The sequence below is a fragment of the Rana temporaria genome, chromosome 1 (assembly GCF_905171775.1).
Source record: "Rana temporaria chromosome 1, aRanTem1.1, whole genome shotgun sequence".
Lineage (NCBI taxonomy): Eukaryota > Metazoa > Chordata > Amphibia > Anura > Ranidae > Rana > Rana temporaria.
In genome coordinates, this window is record NC_053489.1 from 239,668,566 (window position 1) to 239,695,585 (window position 27,020).

At 42.5% G+C, this 27,020-nt stretch overlaps 1 protein-coding gene across 6 annotated transcripts in view; it reads left to right on the plus strand.

Annotated features, from left to right (window-relative positions):
* The window catches only part of EMID1 (EMI domain containing 1), a 197,081-nt gene that overhangs the window by 156,863 nt on the left and 13,198 nt on the right, over nucleotides 1-27,020 (plus strand). For all 6 annotated transcript variants that reach the window (XM_040351942.1, XM_040351941.1, XM_040351943.1 and 3 more), the window contains 6 exons: nucleotides 4,451-4,570; nucleotides 15,007-15,084; nucleotides 15,349-15,401; nucleotides 17,132-17,185; nucleotides 17,262-17,306; nucleotides 19,110-19,154. In XM_040351942.1, coding sequence (XP_040207876.1) covers nucleotides 4,451-4,570; nucleotides 15,007-15,084; nucleotides 15,349-15,401; nucleotides 17,132-17,185; nucleotides 17,262-17,306; nucleotides 19,110-19,154 — 395 coding nt within the window. The remainder of the gene's footprint in view (nucleotides 1-4,450; nucleotides 4,571-15,006; nucleotides 15,085-15,348; nucleotides 15,402-17,131; nucleotides 17,186-17,261; nucleotides 17,307-19,109; nucleotides 19,155-27,020) is intronic.

Consider the following 27,020-nt stretch of genomic DNA (forward strand, 5'->3'; position numbering starts at 1 on the left):
ACAAGACTGCCCCCTTCTGTGTTTTGATTGAAACTTCACTTATAAAGGCTTTGTCGTTTTGTTTGTAATAGAAAAGATATCTGTTACTGATGAAGACTGATGAAGTAATTATAGTATAATTAAATTCTGTGTTTGAACCTTCAGTTGTAGAAACTTTCAAAAATATTGTTATTCTGAATGTAAGTACAATATATTTGTGTGCACATGATTGCCTTAATTCTTAATACTATACCTTCAAGATTCATGGTAGCAGAAGCAGTTTCTGTTATTGGATTCCTCTTTGAGATAGGTGACATACCAAGGAATACAAGGAAAAAGGTTTTCTTATTCTGTATCATGGACATTATTACCTACTTTAGCACCTAATGCCAAGGGGGGTTATTTACTAAAGGCAAAGCCACTTTGCACTACATGTGCACTGCAAGTGCACTTGGAAGTGCAGTTGCTGTAGATCTGAGGGGAAGATCTGAAATGAGGGGAAGCTCTGCTGATATTATCATCCAATCATGTGAAAGCTAAAATGCTGTTTTTTATTTTCATTGCATGTCCCCCTCAGATCTACAGCGACTGCACTTCCAAGTGCACTTGCAGTGCACATGTAGTACAAAGTGGCTTTGCCTTTAGCAATAAAAACATCCCAGAGGTTCTAACCCTTTCCCACTCAACTAAAAATATATTTATGCTTTGTTCTATGTTACCATTGATGAGATTAACCATGCTTTGTGGTCTCTTTGACACCCTGATAACAGGACAAACAGGACAAGCAGGCACTTTCGTAAATAACCCCCATTCTTTGTAACATCCGTTATCTGCCAAAAGTAGAGTAGAGTACCATGCCTCTCAACAACACTTACCATAGCCATCACTGATAACACATTGGGGTTATTTACTAAAGGTAAATCCACTTTGCACTACAAGTGCACTTGAAAGTGCACTTGTAAGTGCAGTTGCTGTAGATCGCTATAGATCTGAGGGGAAGTTCTGAAATGAGGGGAAGCTCTGCTGATTTTATCATCCAATCATGTGCAAGCTAAACTGCTGTTTTTTATTTTTCTTGTATGTCCCCTTCAGATCTACAGCGACTGCACTTCCAAGTGCACTTGTAGTGCAAGTGGATTTTCCTTTAGTAAATAAGCCCCATTGTGCACTAAATCGGTGCAACCCTCGGAGTGGGGCATGGCACCTAACCCTAGGAGCATACTCTTTACCACTATACTTGTCCAGGATACAGAGAAACCAGAAATCCAACATAGAATGGAGCAACCAAAAATCCAACATAGAATGGAGTCATTTTCAGCTAGCTTATGCATGGGGCCACGGAGTACAGAGAATCTCCTTAGACATCACATATTAAGACTGGCAGCTTTGCTTATCTTTATCACATATAAGACTCTCCCGCTGTCTACATGGTCCAGGCAACATTTCCTTTCACCTTCTTTCCCTATCTCCCATCTCCCCAACCAGGGACAGATTCCAGCACTGCTATCTGTTCTATCCCAGCTAGAAGCTTTTTCTGAGGGTACCCTTCTTATAGGGGGGAGATTTTAACTTTGTCATGGATCCCTCTCCAGACCACATATTTGGAAATACGAGAAAGTGTGGGCCCCTTGGACATCCGCTTAATGGACCCACAGAAATCGCACATAAAGCCTAGAGACATTTGCAATACAGGACAGTGGAGGGATGTGAATACCTACGTTCCTTACTTTCACGATTGTTTATTAGTACTGCATGAAGAATTATTCACAGTTTTTTCATCCATTTGTATATGTGTATTCCCATGCTATGCTCTGTTCAGTTACTGTACCTAATGAATATGCTGTAAAATTTCCTACGTGACAACAATAGGAAAAAAAGCACCTTTGTTTGTTAAAAAAAAATATTTGAATTCAGCGATAATTGTGTCGAAACTGTAATAAATTTAAATGGAAAAATATCAAGGATTTGTTTCAACTGACTTGTCCAAGATTAGAATGATATGAAATACTCTATTGACTGAGGGTCTAGGATCAGCCAAATACTGTAGATATACTATACATGTTGTTAGCATATGAGGATACCCACTAGTCTGTACGAATGGGTTCTACTAAGGACCAGGGCTGCCGATAGGGCAGTACAGCTGGCCCTGCTGTACCAGGCCTGGGCCCTATCAGCTTCTGTTTGCGAAGTACCAAAAGCCTTACACTGGTCTGGCATTCATTTGTGATAAACAGTATTTGCTAGCACATGATTGGGTAATAAAAGGAACACAACCTATCCTTATTTACTAACAATCACTGCAAAGTGAGCTTACACTTCTCTAAGTAAACAGCCTTCATTGCTTAGTAAGGCTGGGTTCACACTGGTGCGACTCGACAGCCGTCCTACTTTGGATCCGACTTTGCCCTTCGTCTTGAAGCCGACATACATCCGAATTGGATCCCCGCATACGTTTGAATTTCAATGAACGGGGATCCGACTTGGAATCCCGCCAATACCAGGCACTGTGTTTGATATGAATCTTGAGGGGGAACTCCACGCCAAATTTTAAATAAAAAACCGGCATGGGTTCCCCCTCCAAGAGCATACCAGGGCCTTCGGTCTGGTGGAACTGTGACGTTATGAGGGGCGGGGTCACCGGGTGACATTACTCTGTGACCACGCTCCATCCCTATATAAATCATAAATCGTTGCGCACCGTGCACACGGCATTACAGCGGGAGAGAGCGTCATGTCAACATCAGAAGAAAAGAAGAGGGAAGAAGACGACGGAGAAGACCGGGCCAACACTAGTAAAAGATCTGGAAGAAGATAGAGGAGGAGCCCGACAGAAGGCACCGGAGAGCGGGAGAGGGCACCAGAGAGCGGGAGAAGAACCGGAGAGTGGGAGAAGAGAGCAGAGAGCCGGAAGAAGACCCCCGGAACTGGCTAATAAATTACCTTAAAAACCTGTATAGTGTGTTTTTTTTATTGACACCTTTTCCCCCCAGGTGAATGGGTAGGGGTACGATGTACCCCATACTCATTTATATAAGGTGGGGGGCCCCCTTATTAAAGAGGGCTCCCGGATTCCGATAAGCCCCCCCGCCCGCAGACCCCGACAACCCATGGCCAGGGTTGTCGGGAAGAGGCCCTTGTCCTCATCAACATGCACCAACCCCCCCCCATGTTGAGGGCATGCAGCCTGGTATGGTTCAGGAGGGGGGGGCGTTCACTCGTCCCCCCCCCATTCCTGACCGACCAGGCTGCGTGCTCGGATAAGGGTCTGGTATGGATTTTGGGGGGGACCCCACAGCGTTTTTTTTCGCAAGTCACATGCCAAAGTCGGAGCATGCAAGACGGCGTTCCGACTTTGATCCGACTTCAATGATATCCATAGGGCTGAAGTAGGATCAAAGTTGGACCAAAGTAGTACAGGGAGCATTTTCAAAGTCGGACTGACTGGTGTCAGACCAGTTAAGATGGCTCCCATAGGGAAACATTCATTTTCACACGTCATGAGACATGAGCTCCCAATGTCGGAGCGTTTGTCGCAACAGTGTGAACCCGGCCTAAATCAAACTTAGTTCTTTTTTCTATCAAGGACAGCAATATGTTTAATCATGCATTATCCAGAGTCAGTGTCTGGACAGAAATGCTGGGTCAAAGATGATGCTGTATGTAAATCCAGGCGTCTGTGCAGTTCTAGTTCTTGGCTGTGGTCACAAATATCTGACACAGAACAGCTCCTGCGTGAGTGAGCAGACTGGGGAATTTATGCAGATTTGCAAAGTAATTGAAAGGTCCACTTAAAGGGGTTGTAAAGGAAAAAAAAATTTTCTCTAAATAGCTTCCTTTACCCTAGTGCAGTCCTCCATAACTTACCTCATCCTTTAATTTTGCTTTTAAATGTCCTTATTTCTTCTGAGAAATCCTCACTTCCTGTTCTTCTGTCTGTAACTACACACCATAATGGGAGGCTTTCTCCCTGGTGTGGAGAAAGCCTCTTGAGGGCAAGCAGGAGTGTCAGGACACCCACTAACACACAGCTCCTTTCTCTATCTGTAAAGTAGAGAGCGTCCTGACCCTCCTGCTTGCCCCTTCCCCCCTTAAGAGGCTTTCTCCACACCAGGGATAAAGCCTTGCATTACGGTGTGTAGTTACAGACAGAAGAACAGGAAGTGAGGATTTCTCAGAAGAAATAAGGCCATTTAAAATCGAAGGACGAGGTAAGTGAATGAGGACTGCACAAAGGTAAAGGAAGCTATTTAGGGAATATTCTTTTTTTCCTTTACAACCCCTTTAAGTCTTATTGGTTAACCCAAAGTTAGCATAGCACCATAGTGTGTGATTATACATTTCTAGAACACTCAAATGCCTTTGCAGGTGTGAGAAAATGTGCAGTTGCCCACAGCATACTATAAATGTTTCGCCACTGATGCATGTTCCTCTAAACCAGTTTACAGTTCTATTATATCTGTCATATACTTAGGTCCTCCTGGTGCTCCAGGTCCTCCTGGAAGGGATGGTGCAGCAGGTTCCCCTGGAGAGAGAGGTCTTCCTGGGCCATCAGGTCCCCCTGCTCCAGCTTACCAGAGGCTTGCAGATCAGGGTAAGTATTAGGCTCCTCAATGCAAGTACAATCCATGAACAGTTATTTATTGTATTTACTTTGCCTTGTTTCATCAGTCAAATGATGACAATCCAAAATTTTGGCATACAGAACCATCATTTCACATGGTTTTAAAGTAGATGTAAAACCTAATGGAATGTCATTTATTTGATGACAAACAATTGCCTTAAGAATACTTGTTTTCACCTTTATTCATCTTTTGTTGCGTTCCAGTGCTGGTCGTCTCTTGAAAACCCACTTCCATGTCTTCATGCATGCACTCCAGAATCAGCTGCATGGCATTTTTCTAGGCATGTTTCCTGATGGTGACAACAGTGCTTGTGTCATGTGTGTTGAAATTGACACCTATAGTCTCCAGTGGTAGCCCATGTGTCAGCGTAAAATACAGAAAGGGTGTTGTCACCCTATATGATCAAATTCCGAAACAAGAACTTTCATTAGAGGATCACTAGACAATATTAAAAAAAAAAAGACTCAGATTTAGGAGGATTGAAAATAAGTATGTAAGCCCTTTAAAGACACGGCTGAGTGACATTGGTGCACCTGCAAACAAAGTGCTGGGCAAAGATGTTGGAGGTAGAACCCAAGGGCCAAAGCCCTTTCAATTGCTTAAATAATACAAATTTGTAATCCTTGACTTCTAATTTTTCGGAGGAGGATTTGGCAAAGGAGCAAGATGGCCAAATAGGTCTGGAGAGTTATTAAAGTAGAAGTTTAGGCGGCTCTAAGCCTGAGAACTGAGTGATCGCATGACCACTGATCATTCTAGGCAGGGCTTTTTTTCAGGGGGAACTTGGGGGAACTCAGTTCCACCACCTCTGGCTCAGACCCTTTGGTGCCTGCTCACCACAATCACTTGTAAACACAGAAGTCTGGTTTCTGTGTTTACAAGTGACAGCTTTGTAACCCCCTGAACTCTGCACTCTGTATGTAAAGCAATTCTGGTATTTATTGCCCCTTTAAGACCCTTCTACTGTTTGTGAAATCTGAACGGGTCGTGGTTGAGTTCCTGCACCTTTTTTCTGAGAAAAAAAGATCTGATTCTAGGTCTTCCCAATGCAGAGAGCAGCGACTGTCAGTCCCCGCTTTCTGCTTTGCCCCTTCAGTGCTCACTGGAGTGCCATGTTGGATTGGGTTTGGACACATAAAAGCCATAGCCAGCCTTGCCAGCTATCAATCAAGCAGCTGGGTGGATCCCGACAAAATGGCCAGGATCCTTCCAGACCCTGGAGCGGCTCTGTAATGTCCGATAAGAGTGAATTGATTTTGGCTCACAGAACAGCACATGTAACTGCACTCCTGTAACCCACAAGAGAAGTATGGCCAAAAAAGCTTTGGTCATACTTCTCTTTTAACCCCCCTGGCGGTATTCCCGAGTCTGACTCAGGGTTACATTTCTGTGCTGCGATCGGTAACCCCGAGTCAGACTCGGGCTCGCTGCGCTGAATCCACAGGCAGTGTTTACTTACCTTGTCCCTGGATCCAGCGATGCCACCGCGCTGTGTGAGCGAGCGGGTGCTCGCTCGATTCACACAGTGCCTCTGTGTCCCGCCGATCTCCGTTCCCTGCGACGTTACGACGCACGGGGGTGGAGAACGGTGCCGAATTCAAAAAGGTAAACAAACACATCACATACAGTATACTGTAATCTTATAGATTACAGTACTGTATGTAAAAAATACACACACCCCTTGTCCCTAGTGGTCTGCCCAGTGCCCTACGTTCTTTTATATAATAAAAACTGTTCTTTCTGCCTGGAAACTGGAGATTGTCCATAGCAATCAAAAGTGTCCCTTTATGTCAAAAATGGTTTTAGAGCAGCTAGACAACAGCGATAATAAATTATAATCACTTTCAGAATTGTGCGATAGCGATTTGTGGGGAAATTCATCATAAAAAAATAAAAGTAATGACAGCGACAATTCTGCAACTGAGCAAATTTCAGTGATTTTTAATTGATTACATTATTGAATAATTTTTATTATAATTATATTATTATTTGTCATAATTATTTATAATTATTTATTATATTATAATTTATAATTTTGTTTTTAAAAAAGTGTCATACCCGGGATGCCTACAAGACTCTTGTTTGGTCAGATTTAAGTGAGTTATTCCTAAAAATGACAGGCCTACAATGTAAAACGCCAAATTTCCTTGCAAATAATGGTACCGCTTTCAGCACCTAAAATCTGAAATAATCATACCGCCAGGGAGGTTAAGCACCAGGGGTTTCAATAAGGAAATATGAAATTAAAAGAGAATTGGGAGGTGAGAAGGAAATCACAGGCTATAAGTAACCAGATTAATGATGGGGATGATATGAAGACAAGGACAAGGCCTTCCAAAATCTGGAGGTAAATTGGGCTCCCCTTTCTGAACCGATGTGGGTGGGTTGCAGTTTTGAATTTTACTGACATGACATGACACCCAAAATTTACTGGCACAGCCAAGCTTTTACTGGCATCTCCAAAAGTTAAAACAAATTACATTTTTAAATGCAAATTTCAGCCAGGCGTGTGATCCCCATTTATTGGAAGCAAGCTTCTGTTCCTGGCCTAGAGGACTGGTTCAAGAAGGTGCGGGTGATCAGGGAGGCAGAGAAGTGGGTGGCAAACTGCAAGGGCACAGGCGAGCGCTTTCAGTCCATTTGGGCTGATTGGCTGCAGGACACTCTGGGTGCTGGGTTTGTCCCTTCTAGTATAGATATTGCCTTATTGGAACTTGCGGAGCCCTCCCTTAGGGGAGGCAGGGGTGGAGTGTCGGAGGCCCTGGAGACGGAGACAGGAGATGCAGGAGTTTGATGCTTTACTGAGCCCTAGAGGCTTTTCTTTGATTGGCAGAGCTATGTAACGCTGTAGAGCGTGCCTGGTGGAGGTAGTCATAACCCCCTATTTCCTCTTCTTTTCTTTCTTTTTCTGGTCTTTCTACTTTACTGTCTCTCGTCGTCGTCTATGTGTCTGTCTGTCTGTCTGTATTTTGTTTGTTGGGGTTTATTTTGGTTTATTTTATTATTTTATTGTAGTTACCCCTTTGTTTTATCTATTGGGAATTAATACATGGATCCCCGTGCTCCTGTTCAGCTCGGGGTTTTCCCTTTTTTTTCTTTTTTTTCCCTCCTCCGCTGGGGTTGGCCCCTGGACTGGGCCAGATCTCATTAGGCAGCTGTGGCCTCTTCTCCTTCAGCTTGGGTGAGGAGGTTCCTAGTTGTGCGGGGCCCCTACTTTCTATGTGCCTGCGGGCCGTATTTCGGTCGGGGAAGGTTTGATGGAGGCCGTTTTGGCCCCCCTTCCCCAAGTTGGGCGCTGGGATGTGGGGGCTCGTTGTTTAGTTGGGTCCTAGGACCCCAGGCTTTAGACGGAGGACGAGTATTTAAGTTGGGGAGGGAGGGCCCTCCCTCCCTGTCAGTTCAGTTCTACTATATTAGAAACGGTACCTTGTTTTTTAGTTGCTCTATTGTGCCCTTCACACTGTACTGATATATGCATTCATGGTGGACCATGTTTAACGTAAGTCGCACTTATGTTTATGTATACATGTTTTTTCCTTTTTTCAATAAATACAGATTATATAAAAAAATGCACATTTCAGTATTTAGGCTACAAGCAAGTACAATATGTAATTAGCAATGTGATTTAAGGTAGATACTAAGGCAAAAAATATATATTATTTTATTTTAAAAATAGTAAGTAAGTAGCTCAGGGACAGGACTCAGGAGGGCAAGAAAGTAGAATGGGCAGGCACACACACAAGATTGAGTCTTACAGTGACACTGACAGCAGTATGCAGCAGCACAGATGATGATAACACCTCACCGACATGTCCCCTCCTGAGTCACAGTTACAGTCTCTCTTTAGGCCAGGTGGTCCCCTCAGTCCACTCCAATCCAAACAGCACTGATAGTCCTGCTCCCAGCTTGCCTTGCTCCCGTCCCGCAGACCCGCACACGAGGCTCCGCTCGGCTCCCTTGCACCATGACATCACATGACACAATCAGGCACCACCTCTGCCAGACCCAGCCGGTGCAGCCCCAACACACTGTAGCAGGCACTCAGATGATCTTGGTTGGCTCTGGACCAGAACTGCCATATTTTTTACTGGCAACCTTTTCCTATCACTGGCATTTACTGGCAGGAGAAAAGTGTACATTTTTATACTGGCTGCCTATAAAAATACTGACGGTTGGCAACACTGATGGATCTACTTAATAAAGACAGAAACAAGTGCAGGTGCAGAAGGGAAAAATACTAGGGGAACTAAGTGTGCCTTTTGAAAAAAATCTGTATACTGCTACCCAGTTAATCTTCGATGAGTGGGAGATCAATAGTGAAATCCATAGAAACTTGTGTCAAGGGTTTCTCAAGGGTTTGGCTGGAATTGGTAGTTGCTGGATTAAAGGGTCACTAAAGGATTTTTTTTTTTAGCTAAATAGCTTCCTTTACCTTACTGCAGTACTGGTTTCATGTCCTTATTGTTCGTTTTTGCTTTGAAGTAGCTGTAATTCTGCTGTGATCTCCACACTTCCTGGGTGCCTGTTTCCTTATAACCACAGTACTGGGAGCTTTTCACTGTACGTCTAAGCTGTCATTACTGTGTGTCTAAAACTTAACCGAACCAATCAGATTCATTTTAAAAACAAAACACTGCCCTGGATTTGTTTGTTTTTGTTCTGTGTGTCTCTCTAGTTCACAGGAACATGAAACCAGTTTAAAAGTGAAACTAACCTGCAGGCACATTATATGATTGATTTTTATCTATTTGTAATCATTTTTAAAAGGAATCAGTTAACTTTTATGTCTCTATACCCTGTAAACAGTCATTTCAGCAAAAAAAAAAATTTTTCCTTTAGTGACCCTTTAAAACAGAGGGAGAGGGTGAGATTTTTTTTGAGAAAAGGGCACGCATCCACTTCAGGAAAGAATGTTTTTTGGGGGCCTGCTCTGAATAAAATGTGCCCTGAAAGGAAGGCTTCCCTGAGCTGGTGATGTTAATAGCATTTTCAGGCAAGAGCCTTAATGGGGGCCATCAGGGTGGAATAGTTGTTATTGAATTGATGATAGTAATAGGAGAAACCCAAGATTCTTTGGGTGGCCTGAGGTTAGTGGGTTTGGGTCAATGTAATATTGTGAACACTGTGGTAGGGTCCATGTGCAAACTGTGTTGCAAGATGATATATTCCTAAGAATAGCACTTCAGGGACTTCAAAGATGCATTTCTCCAGTTTGACATAAAGGTTGCTGGTACGAAGCCAATAGAGAATGCTATGGATGTTACAACAATAGGATGTGAGGTCAGAAGAGAACACCAGAATATCTTTCAGGTATATTACCATGGATCTGTAGAATAGGTCACTAAAGATGTCATTAACAAAATGCAAAAACATGCTGCAGCTTTATACAACCTAAGGGAAGGTATTTTTCTCTCAATAACCCAGGCCCAGCATATGGAAAGTAGAAGAGGCAGGTGTAGATGGCATTTCAGGTGCAGGAGGCAATGGAGGCAGGCACTGGAATGCCATTTGAAGGTTCTGCTGTATCTGATCAACGTGGTTGCATAAAATCTGTGGGGGGGAAGTCATTATCTGAACTTAGTTTGACTTTGGGTCACCACCTGAAGTAGGTCCTCCTCAGTTAGAGGTGCATCAGTAGGGTTCATGGGTTATGGCTGTGCAAACTGTTACAAATCTGTATGGGAATTGAGAAAACTGGACCCTACTCCAACTATGACTATATTCACAGAAGACCCCTTCACTGGGCTTTGCCCCCCCCCCCCCCATGTTGCTTCCCCAGATACAGACGCAGTGAGAATATGTGATAGGTTTATCATTGAGAAAAGGAAGAAAATGCCAGGAGCACAGAAGGATGATGATATTATGTGTCCACCTGCAAGGGGTTGGAAAAGCAGAGTAGGGAGATGGAGTGTACAAGGATGAGCAAATACGGTGCCTGGAGAAGCATAAGATGTGGCTGTGGTGAAGGTGGCAGAGGGAATGTTCCAGGGGCTGTGGCTAAAGGAGCAGATGGGTAGAGTCCAATGAGTTGTGGCAGAGGATTGCATGTTTGGCAGAGGTAATGTAGAGACAGAGACCGAAGAGGCTCAAGGGCAGGCAGGTAGATGGCATGGGTGTTTGGGGACTATGTGGACAAACATTGCACAGGTGTCTGTTCTTAGAGCAATTTGGCCCTTGAAGGATACAGCCGATAGCTGTGGATGTGCCTAAGTAAAACCCAGAAGTGTGCGTGGCTGCATGCCATAGGGAATATGGTTCAGGGAAGGTAAGTAGCAATGGCTACAAGCCTTAAAGCTATATTTCTAAAATAACAAACAAGTTATACTTACCTGCTCTGTGCAGTGGTTTTGGATCCACCTCTTCTTGGGTCCCACACTGGTGCTCCTTGCCCCACCCTCCTGCCGGGTGCCCAACAGCAAGCAGTAGGCACCCATGCATGCACGCTCCCTCGTAACTCGGCCTCCCCCACCAGTGGCGGCCCGTCCATAGAGGGCGCCCGTAAAGTGCGGTAGCGCCACGTCTGTGCAATCACAAGATTGCAGGCGAGGCGCTACATTGGAAGGCAAAAAATGCCTTTGTGGCGTTCTCTATCGCGCCACAATTTCCGGCGCGATGGACTTTATTATTATGGCCGAGCGGGTGCACGCGCTATTGATCCAAGTCCGACGTCACTCGAGGTACAGGAAGTGACGTCGGCACACTCTGCAGCTCAGCGCCCGTGTGGTCCCGACTCCCGGGACATTAAGGTATGCAGCAGCATCCCCCTCCACCTCTTATCTTTACTCCCCCCTCGGGACTAATTACATTACTGAGTCCCGAAAAAGTAGCTGCCAGTGCCACGATCCCCCTGCCCCCCCCCCCCTCTTCCTCGTTATTGCCTGTTTGTTTTTCAGTACATTCCTCTCTGCTCCTCTGCTCACTAATCCTATGTGATGCCGAAATAGCGTCTGTAACCCCCCCCCCGCTTATTAACTAAATGTCTTTTACAGTAAAATACATTTAGTTAATAAGCGGGGGGGGGGTGAGTGGGGTGACGGACTTTTTACTGTAAAAGACATTTAGTTAATAAGGGGGGGGGTGACGGATGCTATTTCGGCAGCACATACGATTAATGAGCAGAGGAGCATGTACATGTACATTCCCCTCTGCTCTTCTGCTCATTATTCTAATGTGCCGCCGAAATAGCGCCTGTGACCCCCTCCCCCACCTACCCCCCCCCCTTATTAACTAAATGTCTTTTATTTTAAATGTACATGTCTTACAAAATTATAGCCGTCACTAACATCCCCCCTCCCCCCCCCTTATTAACCAAATGTCATTTATTTTAAATGTACATTTCTGCCAAAATTATAGCCATCACTACCATCCCCCCAAACCCCCCCCCCCCCCGCGCTTATTAACCAAATGTTATTTATTTTAAATGTACATTTCTGCCAAAATTATAGCCATCACTACCATCCCCCCAAACCCCCCCCCCCCCCCCGCGCTTATTAACCAAATGTTATTTATTTTAAATGTACATTTCTGCCAAAATTATAGCCATCACTACCATCCCCCCAAACCCCCCCCCCCCGCGCTTATTAACCAAATGTCATTTATTTTAAATGTACATTTCTGCCAAAATAGCAGCCTTCAGTCCCCCCCCCCCCATGCCCACTTATTTACAAAATTTATTTTACATGTACATTTCTGCAAAAATACCAACCTTCACCCCCTACACAAAGTCTTTCATTGGGCCACAATTCACAGAATTATGGGTTCTCTAATGCAGTATGTCTACAGTCTCTGATAATCTTGTGCAGTATGTCCGCAGTCTCTGGTAATCTAATGCAGTATGTCCGCAGTCTCTGGTAATCTAATGCAGTATGCCCGCAGTCTCTGGTAATCTAATGCAGTATCTCTGCAGTCTCTGGTAATATTGTGCAGTATCTCTGCAGTCTCTGGTAATCTAGTGCAGTATGTCCGCAGTCTCTGGTAATCTTGTGCATTATCTCCGCAGTATCTGGTAATCTTGTGCAGTATATCCGCAGTCTCTGGTAATCTTGTGCAGTATATCCGCAGTCTCTGGTAATCTTGTGCAGTATATCCGCAGTATCTGGTAATCTTGTGCAGTATGTCCGCAGTCTCTGGTAATCTTGTGCAGTATATCCACAGTCCCTGGTAATCTCCTGCAGTATGTCTGCAGTTTCTGGTAATCTAATGCAGTGTGTCGCAGTCTCTGGTAATCTCCTGCAGTATGTCGCAGTCTCTGGTAATCTCCTGCAGTATGTCCGCAGTCTCTGGTAATCTCCTGCAGTATGTCCGCAGTCTCTGGTAATCTAATGCAGTATGTCCGCAGTCTCTGGTAATCTAATGCAGTATGTCCGCAGTCTCTGGTAATCTAATGCAGTATGTCCGCAGTCTCTGGTAATCTCCTGCAGTATGTCCGCAGTCTCTGGTAATCTCCTGCAGTATGTCCGCAGTCTCTGGTAATCTCCTGCAGTATGTCCGCAGTCTCTGGTAATCTCCTGCAGTATGTCCGCAGTCTCTGGTAATCTAATGCAGTATGTCTGCAGTCTCTGGTAATCTAATGCAGTATGTCCGCAGTCTCTGGTAATCTAATGCAGTATGTCCGCAGTCTCTGGTAATCTCCTGCCTATTTAGAGTCCTTCATTACTAACAGTGTAATTTTTTAGTTTGTTTGCGCCGATCTGTAAGGCTGCGCTATATACCATGATTTGTGATGCTGGGGCTATATACTCTGTCCTGTGATGCTGAGCTGTATACTCCTGACACTATGAGTGGAAGCAAGTGGAATACAGGGGACGGAGTGGGTGGATTCTATAAGGGGTGTGGCTTATTAGAAGTGGGAGGGACCAACATGGAGGGGCGGAGTCTTGCGCCCCCCATCCAAAAACTTCATCAGCCGCCACTGCCCCCCACCATCTACTGATTGTCTCACTAGTGCAATGGCTCCAGCTGCTGCCAAAAGCCAATCAGGAGTGTGAGTCCCCTGAGAGCCAAGGCTCTTGTGGACATCGCTGGATCAAGAGGGGGCACAGGTAAGTATTGACGGGGGGCCTGCTGCACACAAGAGCTTTTTTATGTCTTTTTATGCCTTTACAACAACTTTGAAGCATTTTTTCACTCTAGAAAAATATTAAAAGTCAGCAGCAACAAATATTGTAGCTGCTGACTTTTAATAAAAGGATGCTTACCTGTCCAGGGTATCCAGGACCGTCTCTCAAACTGTTTGAGAGACATTGAGTACACCAATGGTATACAAATTACCTATTATTATTATTATTATTATTATTTTCTGCACTGTAATTTAAAGCTGTATTTATGAAATTAGTCATATAATAAATGTTTAAAGTAGTGCTGTCAGTTAAACGCGTTATTAACGGCGTTAACACAAACCCAAGTTAACGCCGTAAATTTTTTTATCGCGCGATTAACGAGGCGGCGTTCGGGGGTTATACCGGGATGATGCCTGCAGCCGCAGGCATCATCCCGGTACTGTTGTTTAGAGCGGGCGATCGGCTATCCAAACATAACAACCGATGCGGCTAAAAGCCGCTCGGTTGTTATGCCGGAGGAGCGGGAGGGGACATCCCCCCCCTCCCGCCGCCTTTCGCCGCTCTGACCGGGCCTCCCGTCCCACCGGGAGACCCGATCCTCCATCCGCCGCGTTCTGTGTCCAGGCGGAGACTGACACTAAGCCGTAAAGAGTACCTGTCACCACCTATTGCTGTCACAAGGGATGTTTACATTCCTTGTGACAGCAATAAAAGTGATCAAAATGTAAAAAAATAAAAAAACACAATTTAATATTATAAAAATAAATAAGAAAACAAAACAAAAATGTTTTAAAGGGTGAACCTCCTTAATTGCGCGATTAATCGTGAGTTAACTATGACATTAATGCGATTAATCGCGATTAGAAATTTTAATCGCTTGACAGCACTAGTTTAAAGGTTTATAAACAATCTAAAACCTAGTACAGAAGTCAATGAGCGAAAGACTTTGGGGATTCCTGCATTAACATATTCAATTTTATATGATATCTTAATGGTGGGATTACATGAACTTTAAGGCTGTTATATTTGGTAAAAAGATCAATGTGAAACTTTTTCATGTTATGTGTAGCATCTGGTCTGTTCCTTTGACTTTTTTATATTGGAGATTTACTAGGCTCAAGGTAACAATCAAAAAAAATAAAGAAATAGATGACAGGGGAGAACGTGGTTTAATCCTACATTATTTACTTTATTATTGGAGCTCAAACAATATTGAACAACCAAAAAATGAATGAATAGATAGGCACAGTTTCTGTTATCACAATATGCTACTTTGTTTTATTGTTTTACCTGAAATAATTTAATTACTTTCTCTAAAATGTAATATTTGTCTTATACGTTTGCAGATCTTTTTAATTCAAATCGATTTTCTGAAAGTGGAGGATACAATGCCCAGGGACCCAGAGGTCCCCCAGGTCCAGCAGGTAAGTAATAGATACACTGGGGTTAATTTACTAAAAGTGGAGAGTGCAAAATCTGGTGAAGCTGTGCATAGAAACCAATCAGCTTGCAGGTTGTGTTTGTAAAAGTTTAATTGAACAAGCTGAAGTTAAAAGCCAATTGGCTATCATGCAGAGCTGCACCAGATTTTGCACTCACCCGTTTTAGTAAATCAACCCAACTGTGTATTATTTTATTACTTTCAAAGTTTTTGGCAGGATGGTTAATTATTATGCATTTTTTATTAGGGCCGCCAGGACTACAGGGAAAAACTGGGCCACCTGGAATGATGGGTCAAAATGTATGTTCAGAGTACACTGAGATTTCTGTGTAACAAACACTTGTTTATAGTTCTGTTTTCTAAATTTAAATTTAAACTAAATCCAGTAACCTGTTTTACCTGCAAAAGAATTTGTATTTCTGCCCAGTTAGTTTGCACAGCCTGATCAGAAATAACCAGGCTAGTAAAATAAATTTTCTCTCCTGCAGTTATGCAGTGAAGCAAAGGTAACCCCTCCACACTCCACTTTCACCCAAAGGACAGGATCGGACAGTGAAGGAGTAGCAACACACTTATGAGATCATCCCTCTGCTCCTGTGGCAGCTGGTGCTCAATAATTTCGGGGGCAGCAAACCAACAACACCCCCCCACGGGAGACAGATCGGAAGCCAGCAATACCCCCCCCCCGCGCGCGCGCAAGCGGGAGACAGACAGGAAGCCGAGGTTGGCGATCACCTATAACCCCCCCGAGGGGGACAGACGGGAAGGTGGCGATCAGAGGCCTCCTTACCTTAGGAGGCAGATGACAAGGATCCGGGGTAGGGCAGCTACTCTTCAATCCGGACCCATTGCTTCTCCTCCCTGCCGAACAGGAAGTGGGTCCTGAGACATGATTGGCTTGGCCAATTTTTTTTTGTAGCACTGATCGCTGTAAAAATGACAATGGTCCCAAAAATGTGTCAAAAGTGTCCGATGTTTCCGACATAACGTCGCAGTCACGATAAAAATCGCTGATCGTTGACATTACTAGTAAAAAAATTATTATTAATAAAAATGCCATAAAACTATCCCGCTATAACTTTTACGCAAACCGATCAATAAACGCTTATTGCGATTTTCACCAAAAATATGTAGAAGAATACGTATCGGCCTAAACTGAGGAAAAAAAATGTTTTATATATTTTTTGGGGGATATTTATTATAGCAAAAACTTAAAAATATTGCATTTTTTTAAAAATGGTCGCTCTATTTTTGTTTATAGCGCAAAAAATAAAAACCGCAGAGGTGATCAAATACCATCAAAAGAAAGCTCTATTTGTGGGGGAAAAAGGACGTAATTTTTGTTTGGGAGCCATGTCGCGCAATTGTCAGTTAAACGACGCAGTGCCGAATCTCAAAAAGTGGTTAAGGTACATATATTTTGAAGAACCTTAATAAACTACAATATAACAATGCATACTGCGTGCATTGTTCAAAGTACCAGTACTAAGAAACATTAAGTAGCAAAACTTTGCTGACTATTAATGTTACATATTGCTGTATTTACAATAAGTAATTTATAGCATCACCGATCTGCTGTGGATTGCTTTTCAGAGCGTGGCTAAATGGCCACTTTCAAGCATTCTGGAGGCGATCCTGAATGCCTTTATTTTGTTTGTTTTGTTTTTTTATTTCTGCTGCCAAACAACAGTTTACAATTGGGGTAATGAGAAGTGTTTGGCTCGGGGTTGAGGCTCGGCCCCATTGACTTGCAAACAGCCTCCTTCAGTTGTTGTTTTGCTTATAGGTGGGCGACCAGGCGTCTGCTTTTTAAAATACTGTAGATTGCAAATGAATAGCAAAAATGTTTCTTTTGCACACCTATATACAATTTAAAACAATAGAGGTATTTACCACACCACCTAATATTCACAGTACATCCCAATAATAACAATAGGCGAGCTATTGTATACGAATGCTTTTTGTGTTGTTGTTTGCATCATATAACATTTGAATTCATTCGATTTATGGGCTATTTTGTTACTCTGTAGGGGTTACCTGGCCCTCCAGGAAGGGATGGCTCCAGGGGAGAGAGAGGCGATACTGTAAGTAGAGAAATAAAACAGTTTGAGCAGTTTGGTAGGTATATTCATATTATTTACAGTTCTCTTTTGTCTGCAGGGTCTAGTTGGGCAGCCAGGAGGACCTGGAACTAAAGGGGAAATGGTAAATATTGAAGACTGATCTCTTACCATGCCTTTATACTCATATTATCTCTGCTGAATATTCACATGGGAAGTTAGACTGAAAATTCATGTCTGACAAATCTCAAACTATATAGGAAAAATAGATGATGAAATGTAAGTTTGTAGTTGTTTAAAGCACATGTGGAAAACATTTGACTTGGTTAATTTATAAAAATACGTGCAGAATTATTCGTTCTGTGAAACTGCATGTATGCCTGCTCTATGCGATTGCAGACAAAACCGAATGTTATAAGGCTATTTTCTCTCCAGGATAGATGTTCTTCATTCAAAGGATTAGCGTGAATCAGGAAAATACTGTAATATGGCCAGTAGATGTCCATAGGAAATAAATACTTATTTACTATCAAAGTAAATAGCCTACTAACATTTGATTTTGCTAACATTCACACAAAAAAAACGTACATGTGAAAAGAAAAAATCTTTATAAATACACCCTGATGCCTACTTGTGAAAAGATCTACATAATTACATACAGTATAATTACAAAATCACTACGTAAGTAGCTGTAGGACACTCCTGACTTGACACTCGCTACAAAATGTTGTGGCCAGTATTTATTTAAAAATACCAGCCCTGTCCGTTGGGTTTGAAAGGGGAAAACAGAATAAAACTGCTGTTCCTGAAGAAATCAGGAGCTTCAGCTAACTTCTGATAGTAGCTGCCTGTCAACTGCCTCCAGTGTGAGTGTACAGTATGTGAACTGTCCCATCTGTCTAGGTGCCCTAAAATACTATCTGCGATTTTTAACTGGGCACCCTTCCTTGGCGCACAGGTGCCTGGCAGCGTGGCTAGCAAGAAGACAGAAAGCTAGCTTTGACAGAAAGCTCCTGTCTCTGGCCAGGACAGCCATCACAAATTTTGGGGCCCCTTACACAGCTTTAGGCAGGTCCCCTCTGGAGCTGAAGCGGGGGGGTGGCCGGGCCCCTGGCCACCATGGCCCCTTACAGGTGTAATGCCTGTACCCCCCTGATGGCGGCCCTGTCTCTGGCTCCCAGGGCATGCACCAGAATTAGGGAGATCTGATAATTCTTCTTTAAGCCCACGTTAACATTGGGCCAATTTGACATGCCATTTGACATGTGCTTACAATAGTAGGCAAATCCAGACAGCAGAGGAGCCCGTACAACTGTTCAGGCCTGTATTTAAAGTGTTACTAAACCCACAACAGTAAAATCAGTCTGTATATGCAGTAAAACATGCTTGTTTTTCTCACTGTGGAACCTAAGGGGTTAATCCTCTGCATTGTGTAAAAAGAGCATTTTATCCTGTCTTCTCCGATCCTCACCTCTGCCAAAGTTCCCAATCCATCTTCTGATAGTACAGAGCATTGGGGATACTCTACACATGCTCAGTTTGGTGTGTATTGCTATAGAGTGATCACCACAGGGCTAATCGGCACTGTCCAGACAGAAGGTCAAGGGTCCTGCAGCCTCATAGGACAGTCAGAAGAATGAAAACTCCTCCTACAAGCTTAAGCCAGTGTTCAGCCAGACACTGATAGAAGTTTGATACATACTGATGATGAGAAACGGTATTTAGTAGTTTATATTTACTAAAATAATTGCATTTCCATGTTCTGTGTACTGTGGGAGACCAGATATAGTGAATGCCGGGTCCTGGGTTTAGTAACATTTTAGGCTGAAGCTCATGGTTGGGAAAACACATATCTGCATGTTTTCAGGGTTTTTATAAAATTCATAACAGTTCCTTACATGTATCCTTGTAATATATCTAAATTTCATAATTTTCAAATTTTCCATAGGGTTCTCCTGGACAGAAAGGGGAACCAGGAGAGAGAGGGGAGCCGGTAAGAATCATTGTAGCCCATGTTGTATGATCACATTGCACCAGGAAACTCAGGGATCCACATATCAAATCACAGCAGAAGAGAAGCATATGGCAGCTATATATGGTAGCTGTTATTAAAGCCAACCTGTCAGCCATTTAAATTACTTAATAGTAAAATTTTGCCCTAGAGGAGACAGACCCCTTAATATGCTTAGAACATTTTTCTTGCTGGGGTTAGTCTGAAGTGGAAAAAAAAAAAAAGAACATTTTTTAAGCCAGAAAATCTGCTTCTGTGGCTCCACTTTTTTTTTTTTTTTACTTTTATTTAACATTATTCGAGGTTTGCACAATTTAAAAAGGAACTGCAGACTGCTCACATAATTTGAAATAAAAACATCTTTGCCATTCTGAAGCTTCCCTCCAACCACTTTGCATATTATTTTATATATATTGTGATTCTGTACTTGCCAAATATGTTGTAGAAATCTCCCTCCACTGAGTCTGGCTGCATCTATTTTTTTTAACAAGAGAAGGCTGCATCCATTTTAACTGTGGGCAGCTGAAGCTGCTGCCTGTTCACTTATTGATTTTACACAGACACACAGACAGGAAGTGGGCTGTATAAGGTATTTACTGGCAGAAATACCAGGGCAGAAGATTTAATAGATGGAAAAAATTACTGAAGGTCCACTTTAACCACTTAAGGACCACCTAACGCCGATATACGTCGGCAGAATGGCACCGCTGGGCACAATCACGTACCAGTGGGTTGAATGCAAAAAAACTGTTAGCTCTGGTCAGAGCCACTGTATTAACATCGGATTTTTAGTACAGCAGCTCTGACCAGAGCCAGTGATGGCCCCCCTGCCAGATCACTCCAGTCAGGAGCCAGTCAGCCGCTGGTTTTCCAGCATGCACATCGGACAGAAGCTGGCCATTTTTTTTTATATTATACACCTGTATTATAGATTTGGGATAGTGTGTGGAGACAGTCAGATTGTTTGAGACATATGGGCTCAGATGGTCTTAAATCACATGTACTGAAACATGTTTTACTGTAAAATGACTTCAGGACGAAGTCCAGTTGCCATTCTTCTCTCCAACAAGATTGTGCTTATTGGAAGACAGTTGGTGGGGAAGTATGGAACATAGGGCCAGATTCACAAAGGGGATACGATGGCGTATCTCCTGATACGCTGTCGTATCTCTGTTTCTATCTATGCGACTGATTCATAGAATCAGTTACGCATAGATATCCATAAGATCCGACAGGTGTAATTGTTTTACACTGTCGGATCTTAGGATGCAGTACCGCGGCTGTTGCTGGGGGGAGTTTGCGTCGTAAACCAGCGTCGGGTATGCAAATTAGGAGTTACGGCGATCCACGACGGATTTTCGCGTTCGCTACGTCGCCGCTAGTCTAGTTTCCCGTCGCAAATTTAGTCGTCGTTTGGGGGGCCCTAACTTTAGTCAGCAATCGTATTGCTGTCTAAAGTATGGCCGTGGTTCCCGCGTCGAAATTTAAAATGTAATGTCGTTTGCGTAACACGTCTGGGAATACGGAAGTACGCTACGCGCGTCGCCGTTCGAAAAAATTACGTCACGGCGCACAAAGCACGAAGGGAATTGAGAAACGGAGCATGCGAAGTAGGTCCTGCGCGGGAGCGCGCCTAATTTAAATGGCACACGCCCATTTGAATTGGCCCGCCTTGCGCCAGAGGCCGCCGGCGTAGTTTTCATCGCAAGTGCTTTGTGAATCAGGCACTTGCGATGAAAACTTGCGGCGGTGTAACGTATCTACGATACGTTACGCCGCAGCGGTTATACGTGAATCTGGCCCATAGTACCAAAGTAAACTAGTTTCAGAATTAAAGCACAGAGGAGAGTTTTCTGGCTAACAATGGCAATAGCAGGTAGCTTGTGGTGCCTGCTATTTGGCAAGATTTTTAAAATGGCAGACAGGTTCCCTTTAATAAAATATGCTATACTATGCTTTTACAAAATGCCAGTGTTTGCTTTTCAAGCATATATATTGTCATTTATCATTCTTATACCTATCCCTTTTCTGTAACCATCATTTTCACATTGTGACTATTTGTCTTACACCTTCAGAGACGTCAGCCTGACTCATCTCATCAATTAGATATTCTTGGGATCCCCTATACAGTGTTCTTTGTGGAATTCTAGGTCAACATGTGAACTGCTATAAAACATTCATTTTTTTTTTTATTAAAACCCGGTCTCATTTAGGAAAAGGATCTTCCTAAATGGAAGATTAGACAAATTTCTCTTAGATATTTTGAGGTCAGATTGACGTCTGTGCTTCCTTTTTCATTTTTTTTAATATATATATATATTCTCTCATATCTCATTTATTTATGTCTTCTGTTCACAGTCTACAGGGTTATATGTTAAAATAACTCACACTTAAATTGGAGATACTTTAATCCTTAATGGGTTCCTCTCCTAACATTTTATTTTACACTTAAACTATCTTTATGGGTGAATGCAGCCAAAGAAGGTATTTCCATTATTGGGTTGTGTAATACAATAGATTGATTTCTTATTTTATATGGGCAGTTTAGTAATCAGATATCCCTGCTAGGCCAAACCAGACAAGGAATTTTTATTGTTTTACTGATTTTGTTATAATATAAAATAAATACAAAGTCAAAGCCGTAGACTGAGACCCTCTTGTAATGGCCACGGCATGTTATCTGACCTAGAGTTTCAGGTACAGAGATCTCGCTGCCTCTGTCTCCGAAAGACTCCATAGAGTCTGTTGGGCGAATCAACCTACCAGCATCTTTGTAAAATGGAAATAGCAGTTTTGGTTGAAATGATGTAATACAGCGCGCAGATTGAAAAGTTCTTTGCAATGCTAGCTGAAGTAGATAACGTCCAGGCTGCTATCTCAAATTACCAAGGAGCGTGCTGCTCTAAAGATTGGTTGTTAACCTCTGGAACTACATGGCTAGAATAAATGTATGGGTTTCCAAATGATATACATTTTCATTCTTTATTACTTTGTAAAACAAATATTGGAGTTGCAAAACAAGTGCATTTGGATATTTCGGGGTCCCATCATAAAAAATGTATTATGGGAACGCCCTGGTGATTATCAAGATCAAAGCCTTGTTATCCTTGTTATTTGTTCTGTCAAAAGGCTAGAAGGCAGATACTGTCTGGACTGAATTCTCTAAGCTGAGAAGTCTTGAATCTGCGTGCGTGTATTCTTTATTAGCCGCTCTTGTTGGTTTGTGTTGTGTCAAATAAAATGCTGGAAGAGAAGCCCTCTAAGAAACCATTCAGGCTTGTAAATGGACTATTCTTGTTCAAGGCTTGCAAACCTAGGTTTTCCTAATTTTAATACAGTATTCCTTAACAATAACTATGATCAACGTTCACCTTTCCTAAAACTACATATTTAGATTTTTCTGTGTGGTCTGATTCCATACTTGTATGATGGGTCCATTGCATAAAGACTGATACAGCTGTGGGGGTTTTCCTTGCCTCATCTTTTCTTCCTGCCCCACAGCCTGCAACCTAACTACCCCTCTATATGAAACAACTTCCCTACTGGAGACTTTTGTTCTCTTATCATTAAACGCTTGGATGATAGATCCATTTAGAAAAGCTAAATTATTTTAGGTATAGTTTATTTATTAAAAAGTAGTATTGTTATTAGGCGAAAATAGTGGTGTTTACCTGGAAAAATTCAAGATAAACAACTTACACGATTGGCTTATTTTATCAAACTCATATCGGGGCCTTTGCCAACAGGCTTTGGGCTTATGTTAGTGGCATCAGTTTGAGATGCTTATATGATCTTTCAGAATTTATTGACAGGTGCATATGACCTGCAGTTGACTTCCGTTTGCTTCAAATAGGTTTTGCGTTTTCAAGTCCGAAAACACATTTGAATTGAACAAAAATTCAACACAGGCCCTTGGATATATGATATAGCCAGAAGCAGACCTTCAGGAACATTTCATATTGTTACTTTGAACATGCTACCTTTTCATCCTACTAATGTTTAATCTGAACCCTGGCAAAAAAAAGATCCCCTCCCATGCAAGTGTTAATTGCGCATGAATAAGGTAACATACTTAACTTTTGTCCCTGTTCCTGAAGGCTTCATTCTCTTTATGCACTCATAAAGAGTCCCCCAAAGCTCTGTGACGTCATCCTGTAAAATGCAAGAACTGTAAGGCCCCGTACACACGACCGAGTTTCTCGGCAGAATTCAGCCAGAAACTCGGTTCAGAGCTGAATTCTGCCAAGAAACCCGGCCGTGTGTACACTTTCGGCCGAGGAAGCCGACGAGGACCTCGGCGAGGAAATAGAGAACATGTTCTCTATTTCCTCGTTGTTCAATGGCAAAAGTCGGCCCGCCGAGTTCCTCGGCGGCTTCCACACTGAACTCGACGAGGAACTCGATGTGTTTGGCACGTCGAGTTCCTCGGTCGTGTGTACGGGGCCTATGGCCTCGTACACACGACTGTTTTCCTCGACAAAATCCATCAAGAAACTTGGTGGCAGAGCCTTTTTCCCGAGGAAAACGGTCGTGTGTATGTTTTTCGTCGAGAAAACTCTTGTGGATCTCGACGAGAGTCTCAATTTCCTTGTCGTGTTTCTCGTTGGGCTGGTTTACGACGAGAAACACGTTCGTGTGTATGTTTAGAAACCCGCGCATGCTCAGAATAAAGTATGAGACGGGAGCGCACCTTCGGTAAAAGTAGCGTTCGTAATGGAGATACCACATTCGTCACACTGTAACAGACTGAAAAGCGCAAATCGTCTCTTACCAAACTTTTACTTAACACGCAGTAACATGAGATTAGCAAAAGCAGCCCCAAGGGTTGTGCCAGTTGAATCGAACTTCCCCTTTATAGTGCCGTTGTACGTGTTGTACGTCACCGCGTTTGAGAACGACGAGATTTTGTCTTGACAGTGTGTACGCAAAGAAAGATATACAGCTATACAGTACACAATATATTCTACCAAAATCAGATGTCACCAAATCAATTGTGTACTTTATTTTGATCTCCAGCAGTGAAGGAGTTAATGACATTGCAGCTTAATAACATTTATTATGCTTGTTGCGACAGTATGATATTAACTAACTTGTGGCTTTCTGAAATTATTTTATGGCTAGTAACATCTTACTGTGGCGTGTAGTGGAAAGAACCAGCACAAATTTGGCAATTATTCAAAATTGTATATATAATAAAATAAATAATACAAAGAAATGCAAGAAATAATGTTGCTGGGTAATTGTACTAAAATCCTAGACATTGGTAAAACATTAAAGAGGTTATAAAGGTACAATTTTTTTTCCCCTAAATAGCTTACTTTACCTTAGTGCAGTCCTCCTTCACTTACCTCATCCTTCGATTTTGCTTTTAAATGTCCTTATTTCTTCTGAGAAATCCTCACTTCCTGTTCCTCTGTCTGTAACTCCACACAGTAATGCGAGGCTTTCTCCCTGGTGTGGAGCGTCGTGCTCGCCCCATCCCTTGGACTACAGGAGAGTCAGGACACTCTCTACGTTGCAGATAGAGAAAGGAGCTGTGTGTTAGTGGGCGTCCTGACTCTCCTGTAGTCCAAGGGAGGGGGCGAGCACGATACTCCACACCGGGGAGAATGCCTTGCATTACTGTGTGGAGTTACAGACAAAAGAACAGGAAGTGAGGATTTCTCAGAAGAAATAAGGACATTTAAAAGCAAAATGGAAGGATGAGGTAAGTGAAGGAGGACTGCACTAAGGTAAAGGAAGCTATTTAGGGGGAAAGATTGTACCTTTACAACCCCTTTAAGTATGTCAGTAGTAACCAGATTTCAAGAAGACCAATGTAAGACACAGAGAAACGACAAAGGTTAAGTAAATAGGGTAACACAACACCTACTGTGAGTATGTTTGTAACTAAATATATGGCTTTGTAGCTCATTACTTTGCTATATAACCTGTGATCTTACCTTGTTCCATTGTGATACCAATGTGTCAATCACAGTATATTCTGGGTGACATGGGAGTAATATTATGTGTTTTAAAAGACAAGACAAGTCGCCCAAACTTTAGAAGCATACACCTGTACAAATGTCAGAGGATGCCATGTGTAGATGATGCTGTATATGTATTATTGCGCTGCCTATTCATGCAATCATACCTTACACTAACTACATATTGTAGCTCTCATCCCACTATACAGGACAGACTTTATAACTACAATATGCAAACCACTAAAAAATAACAGATATCTGATAAAATAACTAAATGTAATTTCATCCACACAATTTATATTTTCTTTACTTTATATAATTGCTACATCCTATGTTTTTTATTTGTATTCTCCTAGGTAACAATAGAAATGTTGATTCTCAAACTGTTTTTTCTTTTGCATAAGCAAACTTTACTGATTTTGGCACAACTGCAGTTTCGCTAGATAGGTGTAGCAATTCAATGATTTCATTTTTTGCCTTGAATTACACTTACAGGAAATGAGTCTATCATTAAAATAAAATGTCTCTATTGACTCTATTCTCTGTGTTTATGCAAATGAAAAAATTAATCCTGCTTATAGTTATTTATGAACCATAAATATATAAATGCGCACTTAAATTTGTGCCATGAACCCTATTGGTGGTTTTGCATTTAAAGTGTAACTAAAGGCAAAACTTTTTTTTTTTAGTTTTGGATAGAGTGGAGAGTGATTAGAACACCATAAATTTTTATCGCTGTCTGTGCTCCCGTGAGCAAGATTCACTCCCTCAATTTGCTCTGTTTACCATTTCAGCAAAAGTGAAAGGAAAAGAAAATCCCTAATTTTGAGCTGACACCAGACCACTAATAGAGAGGAAACCTTCCAATAGGGCAGTGTTTCTCAATTCCAGTCCTCAGGCCCCCCTAACAGGTCAGGTTTTCAGGATTTCCATTATTTTGCACAGGTGATTTGATCAGTTTCACTGCCTTAGTAATCACCACAGCCATTTCATCTGAGGGAAATCCTGAAAACCTGACCTGTTGGGGGGGCCTGAGGACTGGAATTGAGAAACACTGCAATAGGGACACTAGTTCTGGTGACACAATGGGATTCATCACTATGAAGGGATTTTCTCTCACTTCCTGTTTTGGCTATGGGAAATGAAGGGAAATCTCCCCAATGTGACACAGATGAAAAAAAAACCACCTTTGGCGGTTATAACCGTCCCTGAGGCTGGGTTCACACTGATACTACACGACAGTCATACGACTTTCAGCCTATTTTGCTCTGCGACATCAGTCCTACATTGATCCTACATTGGTCCGACATCCATCTTACTTGAATGAACAGGATACTACTTTGATCCGACTTTGTGATAGTCTGACTTGTCTTTGACCAATCAAAACAATCCCAGTTTGAGATAAATTCCTCTTTTATCTGCTGCTGTAATCACCATGTCGGATGTCAAAAGTTTGATGGTTGGGACAAGAATCCTACTTTGATCCAACGTCAATGATATTCAATGGGCTGAAGTAGGATCAAAGTCGGACCAAAGTAGTACAGGGAGCATTTTCAAAGTCAGACCAACTTGTGTTGGACCAGTTAAGACGGCTCCCATGGGGAAACATTGATTTTCACACGTCATGCGTCATGAGCTCCCAATGTCGGAGCGTTTGTCGCACCAGTGTGAACCCGGCCTAAAGCCTCGTACACAGTTCGATTGTTGGCAGGGGATTGTCTGTTGTCCTAAAATCTTACCGTTAGTATGCTCCTTTTGACAAATGTTGTCCAATTTTCAGCCAACAAATGTTGGATGACAGGATAGTAAACTTTCGGCAGACAACGGCTTGACGTCTGATTTTCATATGGCCAGTACACAAATCCATCACACTAAAGTTGAA